Source organism: Hypomesus nipponensis, chromosome 1 (assembly GCF_054491055.1).
Source record: "Hypomesus nipponensis isolate SF chromosome 1, ASM5449105v1, whole genome shotgun sequence".
In the NCBI taxonomy this organism is placed as follows: Eukaryota; Metazoa; Chordata; class Actinopteri; order Osmeriformes; family Osmeridae; genus Hypomesus; species Hypomesus nipponensis.
Window position 1 is genome coordinate 2,538,888 of NC_140361.1, and position 14,249 is coordinate 2,553,136.

General features: G+C 47.0%; 1 protein-coding gene across 6 annotated transcripts in view; it reads left to right on the forward strand.

Annotated features, from left to right (window-relative positions):
- The window catches only part of prom1a (prominin 1a), a 42,363-nt gene that overhangs the window by 12,377 nt on the left and 15,737 nt on the right, over window positions 1-14,249 (forward strand). For 4 of the 6 annotated variants that reach the window (XM_084698959.1, XM_084698980.1, XM_084698967.1 and 1 more), the window contains exons 2-7: window positions 683-741; window positions 4,218-4,423; window positions 12,459-12,579; window positions 12,783-12,846; window positions 13,035-13,124; window positions 13,850-14,079. In XM_084698959.1, the coding sequence (XP_084555085.1) occupies window positions 683-741; window positions 4,218-4,423; window positions 12,459-12,579; window positions 12,783-12,846; window positions 13,035-13,124; window positions 13,850-14,079 (770 nt within the window). Of the gene's footprint in view, window positions 1-682; window positions 742-1,544; window positions 1,572-4,217; window positions 4,424-11,589; window positions 11,851-12,458; window positions 12,580-12,782; window positions 12,847-13,034; window positions 13,125-13,849; window positions 14,080-14,249 lie in introns of those variants that run through there. The other 2 variants (XM_084698996.1, XM_084698988.1) reach the window with 2 other exon arrangements.

The following is a 14,249-nucleotide window of genomic DNA, read 5'->3' on the forward strand; positions in this document are numbered from 1 at the left end:
TGCCTCTGTCTACCTTTCATCTACCTGTCTGTCTGCGTCTCATCCTGGCGTCTGTCTGTCTGCGTCTCATCCTGCCGTCTGTCTGTCTGTGAGCAGTGTTGCCCCGTCTGTCATCATCCAGAGCTGAGATATGAACACCCCTGCTGCAGGAGGAACGCTGCACCTCACTGACTGTCTACCTCTCGCTTCCATATGACACACACACACACATCACGTACACAGTCAGGTGGCTGAGCGGGTAGAGCATCGGGCTAGTAAAATGAAGGTTGCCAGTTCGATTCCCGGGTGGTGCACATGACGTTGTGTCCTTGGGCAAGGCACTTCACCCTACTTGCCTCGGGGGAAAATGTCCCTGTACTTACTGTAAGTCGCTCTGTATAAGAGCGTCTGCTAAATGACTAAATGTAAATGTAAATGTAATGTACACTCACTCAGGACTCCCGAGGGCACAGTTTATTGTAAGTTACAAAATACACTTTTTACGTCGGTCTATACGGCACCACAGCGTGGAATCTGCGGTGCTGTAATGTTTGTCACCAACCCACGATTTCTTTTTGAGGCGAGCGGTTGTTCACAGGTGGAGGTGTGAACATGTGTGTGGTGCTGTGCTGTGCTGTCTGGGTAGACTGAGGTGCGAGGAGATGGGTCTCACTCTGGGGTGCCTTCCTTTCTGTCCTTTCAGATCTCGTCGTCAAATTCGCCAAGGAAAGGTTTGGAGCCATCCAGTCAGAGTATCAGAAGGTAACAGTGTGTATGTGTGTGTGTGTGTGTGTGAGAGAGAGAGAGAGAGAGAGAGAGAGAGAGAGAGAGAGAGAGAGAGAGAGAGAGAGAGAGAGAGAGAGAGAGAGAGAGAGAGAGAGAGAGAGAGAGAGAGAGAGAGAGAGAGAGAGAGAGAGAGAGAGAGAGAGAGAGAGAGAGAGAGAGAGAGAGAGAGAGAGAGAGAGAGAGAGAGAGAGAGAGAGAGAGTGAATGCCTGATAGTGTGAATTTTACTATCACTTTCTCACTGAATGCTATTCCTTTACTGTATTTATGACACGGAAATGACGCATATTATCAAAGGTCTGGATTTGGCTGAAACACATCTATTTTCTGAAGCAATGTCTTAATTGCTAGTGGAAGCCTATGCCAGCAGTCTTTTGTTTTAACACTGTGATAAAAAACGATAATTGTTGCTGTCTCTGTGTTCAAAACCAGAGAGAGAAATCTTTTTTCTTATAAACAACTTTAATTAACAAGACATTTGCTTTGAAGATCTGTAGACCTTTCACCAAAAAAATAAAACGGTATGGAAAGTTTTGGATTTTTTTCTGCAACATTAGACACGTATGTTCAAAATCTTCAGGTGGATGGTTGTTTTAAATAAAATCACCATCTAAGTGTTCTTAACACTGTGGAGACAGAATGCATGCCAGTCTATGTTCTTTTTAATTTAATTTGTTTTCTGTTTCATCCACAAGTGTTTGGTTGATGGCTTTACTCGTTCTTGACTCTGCGTTGCCTCTGTCTTCTGCATGTTCTCTTCATCCGATCTGGCCCGTTCAGCCAGAAAACATAGTGCTGACACTCCAGGTAAAGTCTGCACATGTCATGTGTCAGTGCAACCAGCCTATCCCCCATCCCGCTGTATAATCCAGTCCCTCTACCCCTGCCCTCCTCCCTGCCCTCCTCCCTCCCCTCCTCCCTGCCCTCCTCCCTCCCCTCCTCCCTCCCCTCCTCCCTGCCCTCCTCCCTGCCCTCCTCCCTGCCCTCCTCCCTCCCCTCCTCCCTGCCCTCCTCCCTGCCCTCCTCCCTGCCCTCCTCCCTGCCCTCCTCCCTGCCCTCCACCCTGCCCTCCTCCCTGCCCTCCTCCCTGCCCTCCTCCCTGCCCTCCTCCCTGCCCTCCTCCCTCCCCTCCTCCCTGCCCTCCTCCCTCCCCTCCTCCCTGCCCTCCTCCCTCCCCTCCTCCCTCCCCTCCTCCCTGCCCTCCTCCCTGCCCTCTAACTGGGTCTAACTAGCCTCCCAGTATGTCCTAGTAATAACTTCACTCAGTGGTTAGACGTTTCAAAATAACATCATATTTGTTCAGCTCTGTTTACGTGTCACAGAGTTCTTCACAGATGCCCACAGATCAGCACCTGTAACCAACCTAAACCCTCAAACCCATTCAGCCAGGTGACCCACACACACTGCCTGGATCTTGCCATGGCTGATGTGACCAAAACCCCCAAGACACCTCGACGAGCAGAACTGTCACACCTAATATACTCTCTCATATATCACCTTCCCAGAGCTCATCAGACCGACATCATTCCAAAACTGATACGGGGAATCATAGTACACGGTCGTCACGGTGACAAGGGCGTCAGTTGGAGGGCATTTCGCAGCGTGAGGGGATTATTGACAGGGTGTGAGGATTTGACAGGCTTGGGCAGCTTAGCGTCATCATCAGTGTGACCTACCTGTCCCTGAGCCCAGAGGTGCCCAGAAGGAGGACCGGGCCCAAGCCAGCTGCTCGGAGTGTCGCTGGGCCACCGGGAATGTTGACCTTTGACCTTGAGAACGAGGAAGACAATGTTGTGATGAAGTACAGGTCCCAGTGGGAAGGACCAGAAAGACACACGGCCACACAGTGGACTGGATCTTCCCCAGCCCTTCTGAGAATACCTCCTGTCAACAGTTTTAGAGCTAAAGGCTCTCATCATGGCAGCATAATACAACTAATAGTGTTTCAGAAATAAGTGAATTTTATTTTGTAAAAGATTAAATGAAAATAAGGATTGAGATTTTTATGTATTCATCTATCAGTATAGAACATGCATACCAGCCACCAACGACTGACTCTAATAAGACACAGGTTCTGTTTATTATGTGAACATCTTAATTCAGGTTTTCTCCTGCTCTGGTAATGCAGAGTCAAGAGGCTTGTAGGCTGTAGGTAAAACTGGATTGCTGTTTATCCTTCCCTTTCTCCCTCCCTTCCCTACCTACCTACTGGACCCACCCTAGGAGTCTTACTCAGCCAAACAGTGGCTTTGGAAGTTGAATAACCAAGCAGAGCTGACAGAGATTTAAAAAAAGTTTTTGCAAAGATTTCAAATGAGTGAGGAAGGAAGGAGGGAGGGTAAGAAGAAAAGAAGAAGCAAAGAGAGGGAGAGACACATATATAGAGAGAGAGATACAGACAAATACAGAGAAAAAGAGAGAGAGAGAGAGAGAGAGAAGCCACCTTCAGGAGCAGTGGTGTTAAACGGCAGAGCCCCAGGTCTCTGTACCAGACGAGGGTCTTTGACTTCTTACAGAGATTAGGATTAGAGCGTGTCAGTGAGGGAGGCAGAGAGAGCGGGCCCCCTATTCTCCAGCTGTGATAGGGCCTCACTTTGATCCCTTCACATCCACGAGACATCCAACATCTCTGTGACATGTTACATACGGTGGAGGAATTACTCATTCACTTGTTCCACAATTTCAAAGCTCTCGGTTGGGTTGGATGGGAGATCCGTTTGACAGCTGCGGCACATGACAGAGATGGGAGCTGTTGTTGATAAACTGCCATCAGTGGCCTTTTTGCTTTCATGTTGCAGTTTTGGAAGTGGGCAGTTCAGCTTCAATGTTAACTAAATGTTAAATAAATACATCAATAAATATATATACGCATTCATAAAAGATACATTTTATTCTATGAATCCAAAATGAAAACACTTAATTGTACTCAGGTTACACAAATCCATGCATTCACATCAATACAAGACATCCAGAAAAACATCTTTAGAGTTGAGTTACTTACTCAGATCACTAGTCTCTGTTTACTGTCCCTGCCACTCCCTCCTCCCCCCACCTCTCCCCCTAGCTAGCTAGCTGTACCCTTGATCATAACCTGTTTTGGGTTTTAGCTTTAGAAGCTCAATCCCTATTCTCCCTTCTCTAATGAGTTGTTTGATTACATCCTGTTTTGTCTCGCTACCTTCCCTCATCGCTCAGTGCTTCACTTTGAAGCTCCTGTAACAATGCAGAGCAGAAAGCGCTGCTTCTTGTGTTGCTGCGTGAGTTTTCAATCGGCTGATGCGGAGGGTCAGTGTCCGGGTGACTCACGGATCACTGAATCGGACGTGTAACTTTGAAATCTCTTGACAGTTAAGGTTAACGTATATCTTCTGCTCTGTCTTTCTTCGTCTCCTGTCTCTCTCTCCTTCTCCTCCCCCCTCCTTCCCTCTCCCCTTCCCTCCCTTCACCCCCCAGGCAGTCTACTATGAGATCGGCTTCCTGGTCTGTGCGGTGCTGGGCCTGGTCTTCATCCTGCTCCTGCCCCTGGTCGGCATCTTCTTCTGCATGTGCCGTTGCTGTGACAACTGTGGCGGGGAGATGCACCAGCGCCAGAGGAAGAACGCAGACTGTCAGAGAGGTCTCCTCTCCAGCTTGTTGTTCACCGCCTCGCTGGTCGTCACGTGAGTCCTTCTCCTCACACGCACACAGGACACACACACACGATAGCAGATACCTGTCTCTCCTATCTGCCTGATAGGGGAGATAGGAGAGGAGAGGAGAGGAGAGGAGAGGAGAGGAGAGGGGAGGAGAGGAGAGGAGAGGAGAGGAGAGGAGAGGAGAGGAGAGGGGAGGGGAGGGGAGAGAGAGACAGGGAGAGAGAGACAGGTAGAGAGAGACAGGTAGAGAGAGACAGGGAGAGAGAGAAGAGAGGGAGAGGTTCCCAAGAGGCTTGTCTGTTTGATGTTCTCCTCTTTACTGCTTTATTGGGACGGGGGTTATTAGAAATTCCACAGTGGAATCCTAGCTGCCCAGAGACAAATGTCTGAAACCCAGAGTGCTTATTAAACCCCCCTCCTTCAGCCAGCCAGCGCTCTGAGCAGGTCTAATGAACCAGTTACAGCATGGAGAGGGGAAGGGAGGAGGGGAAAGGGGAGGAGAGAAGAGGATAAGGGAGGAGAGGGGGCCTTTGCACACTGTGACAGCTCTTGCGAGAGGAGCCCATATCTCCAGAGGTGCACTGGATTCGACAGCTGTCGGAATGTGGAGATTCTAGAACTACAAGGATACAAAATCTCAGAGTGGAAGACTGCAGAATATTCCAGAACAATAGAGAATACCTCTGTCACTGTTCCGCCCCCCCCCCCCCCCCCTTCTTCTCACATAATCAAACACTTGTGAAGGTCTGTTCAACTGGTAAGGAGACTAACCGTAGGATGTACAGTGTGATTTCTCCTGAAGGGAGCAGCCAGACTGCTGTCAGTAGAGACAATGTCGACAACACAGACCAGTCTTCAGAGCACACTCCTACGTTAAAGCGATTCATTATTAGTAGTATTAAAGTTGAAGCAGGGGCCCTCTGAGCCATGATCACAGCGTAAACGAGTGCAGTCATGTCGTATCGGAATCCCACCCCCCCCGAAACTCTCCTAATTAGCCGTTACGTAATCTGAAGTCACGCGTCACGACAGCAGATCTGAACAGTATGTTAAACACGGCAGCGAGCAACAATATCAATTTTAAAGACGGTCGTTCGTGACCCGTCTTTCAAAAACGGCGTCGGCGCTGGTTAAAGAAGGTGCGTATCACAGAACACACAGCCACCTCGGGGGTGAAACCGTTTGTTTTGTTGGTGTGGAAGAAACCTAGCTCGTCCTACGGTTACCCAGAATGCATTTCTGTGGTCTATTTCTGTCTGTCGCTGTCTCTAACTATTACTGCAGCAGAGTTACTATAGACCGACCGATGGAGGAACTCGTTACTCTACAGCAAATACACGACTGTACTCTACTACAACACTACGAAACGTGGTGTTGTGTTCTTGCCTTATTTCTCTAAAAACAGATATTACAGTGTGTGCTGATGAATAATGAACAAAGTGACCCAATTAATGTCTGGAAACAAATTCTCTTTTCTGCCCTGCTTACTCCCTAAGCATGTAGCCCTGTCAGCATTGTGTGACTGTGTTGCACTGAACACACACGCACTCACACACACTCTGTGTGTACTGACAGACACACACAATCTAACATCCACACACACACTACAACATATGCTCTGTATCTCTCATATTCTCTGTTCGTTTTTCTCCATCACACCCAGACACACACACACCGTCAAACTTTCTGTCACACCCGCACACACACCCAATCACCCTTTCTGTCACACCCACACACACACCCAATCACCCTTTCTGTCACACCCGCACACACACCCAATCACCCTTTCTGTCACACCCGCACACACACTCAATCACACTGTCTGACTCACATACACAGTCAGGCTTCCTTTCGCACACACATACTTGCACTGGCTCACGGTTTCCTTATCTTCAACTCCATCGTAGATACTTTGATATTGTGATGAACCTCACAAAAAATACGATCTTTCGCTGGGTTCTCCAGGAACCACAGCTGTGTTTTTAGACCTCTAGCGATAAAGTTCCTCAACCACCAATGCATGTTGCGCAGTCACATTAGCTTAGCATTTTCTGTCCCATTAAATACTATTACAGTAAGTTATTGCTGTGGTTATGGAACTCTTGTCCTTGTGTTCCAGTATTTGACGCTTTACTCACACCCTTTTCCCTAAAACTAGTCCACTCAAGTCAGGCAAAGATGCTGTGTCGGGGGATTACGGCGCCTTACAATAAAAAGACATCTGCTCTCTTCTATACAGCCATGCCATCTTCCTAATAGAGCGTAACAGTTGTAGAGAATAGCACATCCATTCAGCAGATGGTTTAACACACGAATGGGATTCGAACCTGCAACCTCTTGATCTGCTGTCAAACATTCCACCACTGAGCCATGACATCACATGGAGATGCCGTCACCACAGCTGACATAAGGCCCGCGGCAGAGACACGTCAGTGCAAGAGATGTCTGGATGCATGATGCTGATTAGCGCGATCATTTAACGACCGGTTTAGCAGTGTAGGATGGTCTGTGTTCGGGTAGGAATACCTGGGGTCAGGTGGTCTGTATTCTTGTAGGAATACCTGAGGTCAGGTGGCCTATAATCTGGTAGGAAAACCTGGGGTCAGGTGGTCTGTATTCTGTACTGTACTGTACTGTACTGTACTGTACTGTACTGTACTGTACTGTACTGTACTGTACTGTACTGTACTGTACTGTACATGCAGATAGCTGTGAAACTGTTGGTTCACAGGTCAATCATGTAAAGCCTACGAAAGAAGATAGCGGTGATAAATCCAGGCTGTCGAAAGTTCTGCATTAGCAAGAAGCCCCCCCCCCCCCCCCCCCCAAAAAAAATGTCAGATTAACTGCTCAGGAGAGAGTAGAAATAGTTAAGCAGAGAAAGTGCTTATGAAAAGATAATAAGGTTTTCTTCTCCTAGCTCCGAGAGAACGTGTGGGAGGATTTATGGTCCAGAAATAGAGCTATGATGCCTCAGTCCTTTTGTGTCGGGTTGTTATCTCAGTCGTCAGGTGGCAGCCCCGTCTCTGTGGTCAGAAACGGGACCGTTCTCTCTGCAGGGAGCTTTTTCAGGCTTCGCTGTGGTCACTGTGCCATTATCTGTGTGGTGTAGGGGCACCAGAGGTCTGGTGAACACACACACAATAATACTGTACGTGTGCCTGTCTGTCTGTCTGCCTGCCTGTCTGTCTGTCTGCCTGTCTGTCTGTCTGTCTGTCTGTCTGTCTGTCTGTCTGTCTGTCTGTCTGCCTGTGCAGTGGCGTGCTGTCGTACCGTCACATCTGCCAGAGTGCATGAGAACATGTTGAAGACATGCTGCTATATTTGTCTCCAGCGAGGCTGGCCTAGTTAGTGACCGTGAGACAGACAGAGGTGAGACACCAGGCTCAGGCTGGACTGGAGATGCTGGCGACCAGAGGCAGACCAGGGAGACTGAAGCTCTAACTGACGAGAGCACATACCTCAGAGACAGTGTGTGTGTGTGTGTGGATGACAGCCCCAAGCCTTTATAAGGCCCCACGTATTAGGACAAAAGTCTTCACGGACAGACCCCCAGGGTATAGCGGACTGCGACATGTGCCAGGGACAGTGCTTCTTACCCAATTGTTTACACAGCTGAGGTGGTGCCCAGTCACAGTTTATTCAATGGCTTGGACACTGGCCTCAGAATGCATGTCGGACACTGCTTACTGTTAGCTTGAATGGCTGTTGTCCTCCTTCAATCAACCAGCCAAAATCCCTGCAGGGGAAATGCTCTCTGAAGTCTGCTTTGTACTGACTCACTATCTTCTCATGACTCACCATGGAGTAAAATCACGTTCCATTCTCTCGTCTCACCATCCCTGTTTGTAAAAGGCCTTTAGCTTGAACGCTAAATTATGTAGCGTGTGGTTAATTCTTCATGGGAAGTGTTGCTGAACTGGGAAAGAGAGGTCTGGTAATGATTGAGATGTAACACGAGGAGATGTTTTCTTGTGCGAACCAACCAAGCAAGATATGATAAGCGAGTAATAAAAAATATCCTTGTAGTTTAAGCTGTTTTGGGGTAAATGTTCATGTCTTGGGGAGTTTTGAGGTGCTGGAATGAAAATGCGTGTTCATGGGTCCAAAATAGTGTTTGTTTCAAAAGCAGTACTGTGTGAACCTGTTTTAAGGCCCCACTGACCAAATAGTATAGCATTACATTTACATTTAGCAAACACTCTTATCCAGAGCGACATTCCCCCCAAGGCAAGTAGGGCGAAATGCCAGGAATCAAACCGGCAACCTTCTGATTAACAGCCCCATTCCCTGACCGCTCAGCCATCTGACCCCAGTATAGCATGAGAAGTTGCCACTGAACATATTTTGAGTGTTGACCTTTTCACTAAATGCCGTTCCGCTGAACTTTTGTATTCATTTCCTGTTGTCAAAGCTTAAGGCGTTTGCTTGTCGAGCTTAAAAAACAATCCATCCGATTCAAGCTGACCTTAACTCGCATTGTTCTATATGAACAATTCAGGTCTTAAAAAATTATTATTACCTTTTATCCACGAGTCATCTAAAGGAAATACCCGACGCTTCCTGCTTAGCAGTGGAGCTCGAGGAGAGAAAAGTGGCCTGGCTTCGGCCATAGGCCGGGAGGGGTGCGCGCTTGCTGTCCTGTCCTCAACACAATACCGCTGAATGCTGCCCATTGTTCGTTAGAGAAAAGCCACAGAGTTACCAGACCGTGCAGTGGTACGTCCCGCACACAGCGATGCCCTATATTCCAGGCTAATATTCTACACAAGTTTACTCCTCTTTTAAAGTTATTTCCAACGGTCATGGCGGAAATTGTGTTGTTGTTGCTGATGTTCTGTTTGACTTGTTAGCGCTTTGTTATTGCGTTTCTGTTGCTAACCGGCTAACTGACAAGAACAAATCGTCGTCTTAGAGATTGAAACTAAACATTTCAGTTGGGGGGTCTGTTTTGTTCAGGATCCTCGCTGTTCCGTTTCTTGAGCTGCTGTGTCGGTGAGAGCTGTTTCCTGTGTGGTAGAGAGGCCATTGGCTTTCATGGCCAGTCTAGTCGGAATGCACTCGGTGTTCTCTTCAAAGACCCTTTGTTCAACAATGGAGATTCTGCTGACCTTGCTGGACCATAAGAGAGGGGGAGAGAGAGATGGAGAAAGTGAGTGAGAGAGAGATGGAGGGAGATAGATGGACGGCAGAGAGGGAAATAAATATAGAGAAAGAGAGAGGTGGAGATAGAGAGAGACACAGGGTGAATTGGAGTTTGAAAATAAAGGGAGGGAGAAAGACAAATAGTTCTTTGTCATTTCGCAGCCATTTTGATTTGACCCTGATCCACATGCCTCAGTCTTATCAGTGCCCAGTACTCCATCCAAGATAGCTTCAGCATTGATCATGATAATAATAGTCTTGAGTATCGAATTACCTCTCTATCTGTCGCACACATCGCCACAACACCCAGGGCAGATATCCCACAAAGTCTCTTCTCTCACGCTTCTGTGTCATCCAGCTGCCAATACAATACAATCATGATCCATTATCTAGACATAAACACCCCCACACACACTCACAGACTGACCAGGCAACCACACACTGAGGCAGTGAGCGGACCCGTTCTAGTGTTGAATGAATACCCACAGCCTGTCACAGACTCCAGCTGTGTCTCTCCTGTAAACAGAAAATCATAAGGCTTTGATCCATTAGCCCAACACCATGCAGGAGTATCGTGTCGTCCTCCACCCACGAACGATTCTCCATGAAGGCTAACATACACAGGGACAGGCAGAGTACACACACACACACACACACACACACAGGGACAGGCAGAGTACACACACACACACATACACAGGGACAGGCAGAGTACACACACACACACACAGGGACAGGCAGAGTACACACACACACACACACACAGGGACAGGCAGAGTACACACACACACACACACACACACACAGGGACAGGCAGAGTACACACACACACACACACAGGGACAGACAGGAAAACACACCCACCCACACATTGAACACACACATTAAAACACACAGACACATACAAAACCACACACACAAATGAAAACACACACATGTTTGCAAAGCTTGTTAGATGAAAGCCCCAAAAGAGAAAGTGAAATTGTTTTCAATGCTAATTTGATCAATGTTTCTAAAGGGGATTTGAGGCGAACCCTCGAATGGGTTGAAATCGCTGCTCTTCTTCTTCTGGATTAATTCCAACATCCACTCTGTCCTCTCACAGAAATTACATTGAAATAATAGAGTGACTAATTCATATTGTTTCTTCTGTGAATGAGTCATTCTGTTTCCTTAGTTACCCATTCGTTATTCATATTTTGCATACTAATTGTTTTTTCTTCTTGTCAAGCAGTTCTCACAGGTTATGCTTTAACCCAAAACATGGTAGTTGGACCTCAACCTACTTTGAGCATCCAGTCATCATTTTGGGAGTTGGAAAATCAATCTCTCTCACACACACACACACACGCACACTTCAGCGTTGACTTAGTAGAGGAGGAAGTTGTATTCACCTGGGACAGGATGAGTCATCGAAAAAAGCCTAATACACAAGCTGGGTTTACCTTGATGTACCTCTAATCAGGCCATGCAACATGCCACCTTCAACTGTTTGAAGTGGAAGTTCATTTTGTATAGTAAGTTATTCAGGATGTGTTTTGCTTGTATTTCTATCTATTTTCTGACATATTTTTCACAACTTCAGAGCCAAAATTCTACACCAAATTCAACCCTAGTTGTAACATTCCTCATGCTGTCTATTGAGTGAATTCACTGTCAGACTGACAGTGAATAAATATGAAACATATTGATATATACTGGTAAATTACTATTAAAAGTCTTACTAATTTTGAAAATACATTTAGCCTTTAATCAAGGCCGTAGCCATGGAGTCAACAATGGGGGGGACAAATATTTTTTTAATGAAAATTTCGGACAGCATGTGTAGTTGCCTGTCGTAGCGTAGCACATTTATATTTTTATTTCAATATATTGGGGGGGACATTTTGACCAGATTTGAATATTGGGGTGGATGTGTCCCCCCCAATATGTATTATGATTACGGCCTTGCCTTTAATTCATCACGACGACACGGTCACGGTAGCCCAGCGGAAATTTCCACGGGAACTTGCATACGCCCACTTGAATCCAGTAGGCCTATGCACGCATCACTTCCGCATATTGCACACGCCAAGTCAACAACTTCTGGTAGTGGTAGCCATAGATATATATAGATACTTTACGCTTTTATATATATATATGTATATATCTACGGTGGTAGCTAGCAATCACGTTAGTCCTCGCACACAAATGCGTTTTTTAGGAGCAATTCGGGTTATCTTCCCAAAAGGACAATTAGCCAAGGATGTACACTGGGTTCTAGTATGTTGCTGCCCTTCAAGCATTAGGGAAAAACTGTTCAAATTGTACGTTTCGAGCTACATTGACAATTACAAAGGTAGACTAAGGTTGATAGGTAGCCTACTCACACAGTAAAAGTAGCTAGCTCTCTCTAGCTATCTAGCTAACGAATTTGAGCAGTAACGTTAGCTAGGCTAGCTAGCTAACATTTTTTAGCTATTATATAATGTAACTCTCGTGGTGTTATTAAGCGTGTGATATAGGGAGGGGGCGACAACATTTGAGCTTTGGAAGTGGGCCACGAAGTGGAAAAGGTTTTGAATGGCTGCGTAAATTATTCCTCAGTGAGATGCCAGAATGGATTCTGCTGTGAGATGCTGTGTCTTCCTGCTCTCAACAGTTTAACAGGTGTCTGTTGCCACATCAGGGTAGAGACTGCCATCTGCTGTTTGGGATTAGCCATTACAGCACTCGATAATACATAAATATACCACAGAGTATTAATGAGATGTGGATGGCTTCTCTTCCCTGAGTATTCAAGCTGGGGCCTGTTCCTTGAAGAGAGTTTAACAAATGAGCCAGGCTTATTTTCCCTGACAGAAGGCTGTCTTATTCGGCACACTGGCTTTCTGGACCGGGCCCTGATGTTTGTGTGGCTGCTGTTTGTCCACAGGGCGGGGGTGCTGTGTGCGTACGCAGCCAATCAGAACCTGAGCTCCCAGCTGAAACACATGAGGAAGCTGGTCAACAGCAACCTGAGAGACCTGCAGACATTCGCAAACGACACGCCAACGGTAATTACATTCTCCTTTGGTGTGTGTTTGTGTTGGTGTGTGTTTGTGTGTGACTGGATACAGGTGTGTATTCGTGTGTGTGTGTATGTTGGTGTGTGTTTGTGTGTGACTGGATAAATGTATAGCTTGTTATTGTCCTATTTCCCACAAACATACACCCTGGATCATTATCTGTAACCAAACTGTTTCCTGTTGTTTTGCAGCAAGTTGACTACCTAATATCACAGTACACCACCGCCAAGAACAAAGTAATCTACGACCTAGACAGTAAGTCAATCCTCGGTGACCTAAATGTCATACAGTATCTCAACACTGTAACTCAGTACCTGTGGGAACCACACCGTAATACGTTACCACTTTTGCAATGGTCACATGACACACTGACTTATTAAAAATGGATTGAAATGTGTTTGTGTTCCCCAGACCCCATTTGTAAACCTGCTTGTCTTTCTCAGATGTAGGCCCGCTCCTGGGCGGAAGGATACATGACCATTTGGGGAAGGAGGTCCGCCCTGCTTTGGACAGAGCGCTCCACATGGCTGGAGGTAGGACTAAATGAGGTCACTTCCTGAATTGGGCTCTCCAGCTGTGTTTTTAATATGTTGCTTTATCTGACTGACAATGAATGTAACTGTATCATGTATAGGGCTTCCGTATTTAAGAGTTAGTATTTATTGACCTTTTCATTTATGTAACTAACATTTTTAACGACATGTATTAGGAAAAAACACTGAAACCTTCTCTTCCTCATTCTTTTTCACTATACTTTTTGCCACAAAGTTAAAATCGAGAGGGCAATTAAAGGTAACAGCTGAAGGGTAGTGACTGGTGACCCCTAAACCCCTGACCTTTACCCCGGTTGTAACTCTTGTGATTGGTCCTGTGTACTTTCCCTCTCCCGTTGAGCCAATGGCTAGCAATCCTTGTTTCTCCATGGACCAATCAAAGCCCTGAATGCCACCTTCATTAATCCTCCTGATCCAGAGAGAGTATGACCTCACCAAATCCTACCTCTCCTTCGTGTTGATTAACCTGCAACTTCCTCTTCCTGTGCACTTCCAGGTGTCCCATGTGTGTAACTGTTGCCGTGGTTGTGTTGTATCGTATCCCAATGTGTGTAACTGTAGGTGTGTGTACGTGTTGTATCGTATGTGCACAGTGCACACAAGTGTGTTTCTGTGTGGTGTGTGTGTGCTCACACACTCAACCTGCCCATGTGTCCCCCTCCCTCCCTCCCCCTCCCTCCCTCTCCCCCTCCCTCCCCCCTCAGCCATGCGGGACACTAAGGAGGCTCTGGAGAGTGCGAGCGTGTCTCTGGAGGTGCTCCAGGAGGGGGGTGCGAGGCTGCAGGCCAACCTCAGCCAGGTGCGCTCTGCCCTGGCCCGCACCTTGGCCGACCCGGGCTGCCAGGACGAGGACGGAGACGCCACCAGCGCCATGCTCTGCCGCAGCATCAACGCCTCGCTGGCACAGATCAACCTCAGCGCCAACTTCACACGGGTACAGCCGCCGCCAGCCGGGTTCTCTCTCTATCTCGTTCTACCTCTCTCTCTCTCTCTCTCTCTCTTTTCGTCATCCTCTCTAACTCTTGTTCTACCTTTTTCTTTCTCTCTTTCTGTTTCTCTCTTTCTCTAACTCTCTTATTCTACCTCTCTTTCTTGACTTCTTCC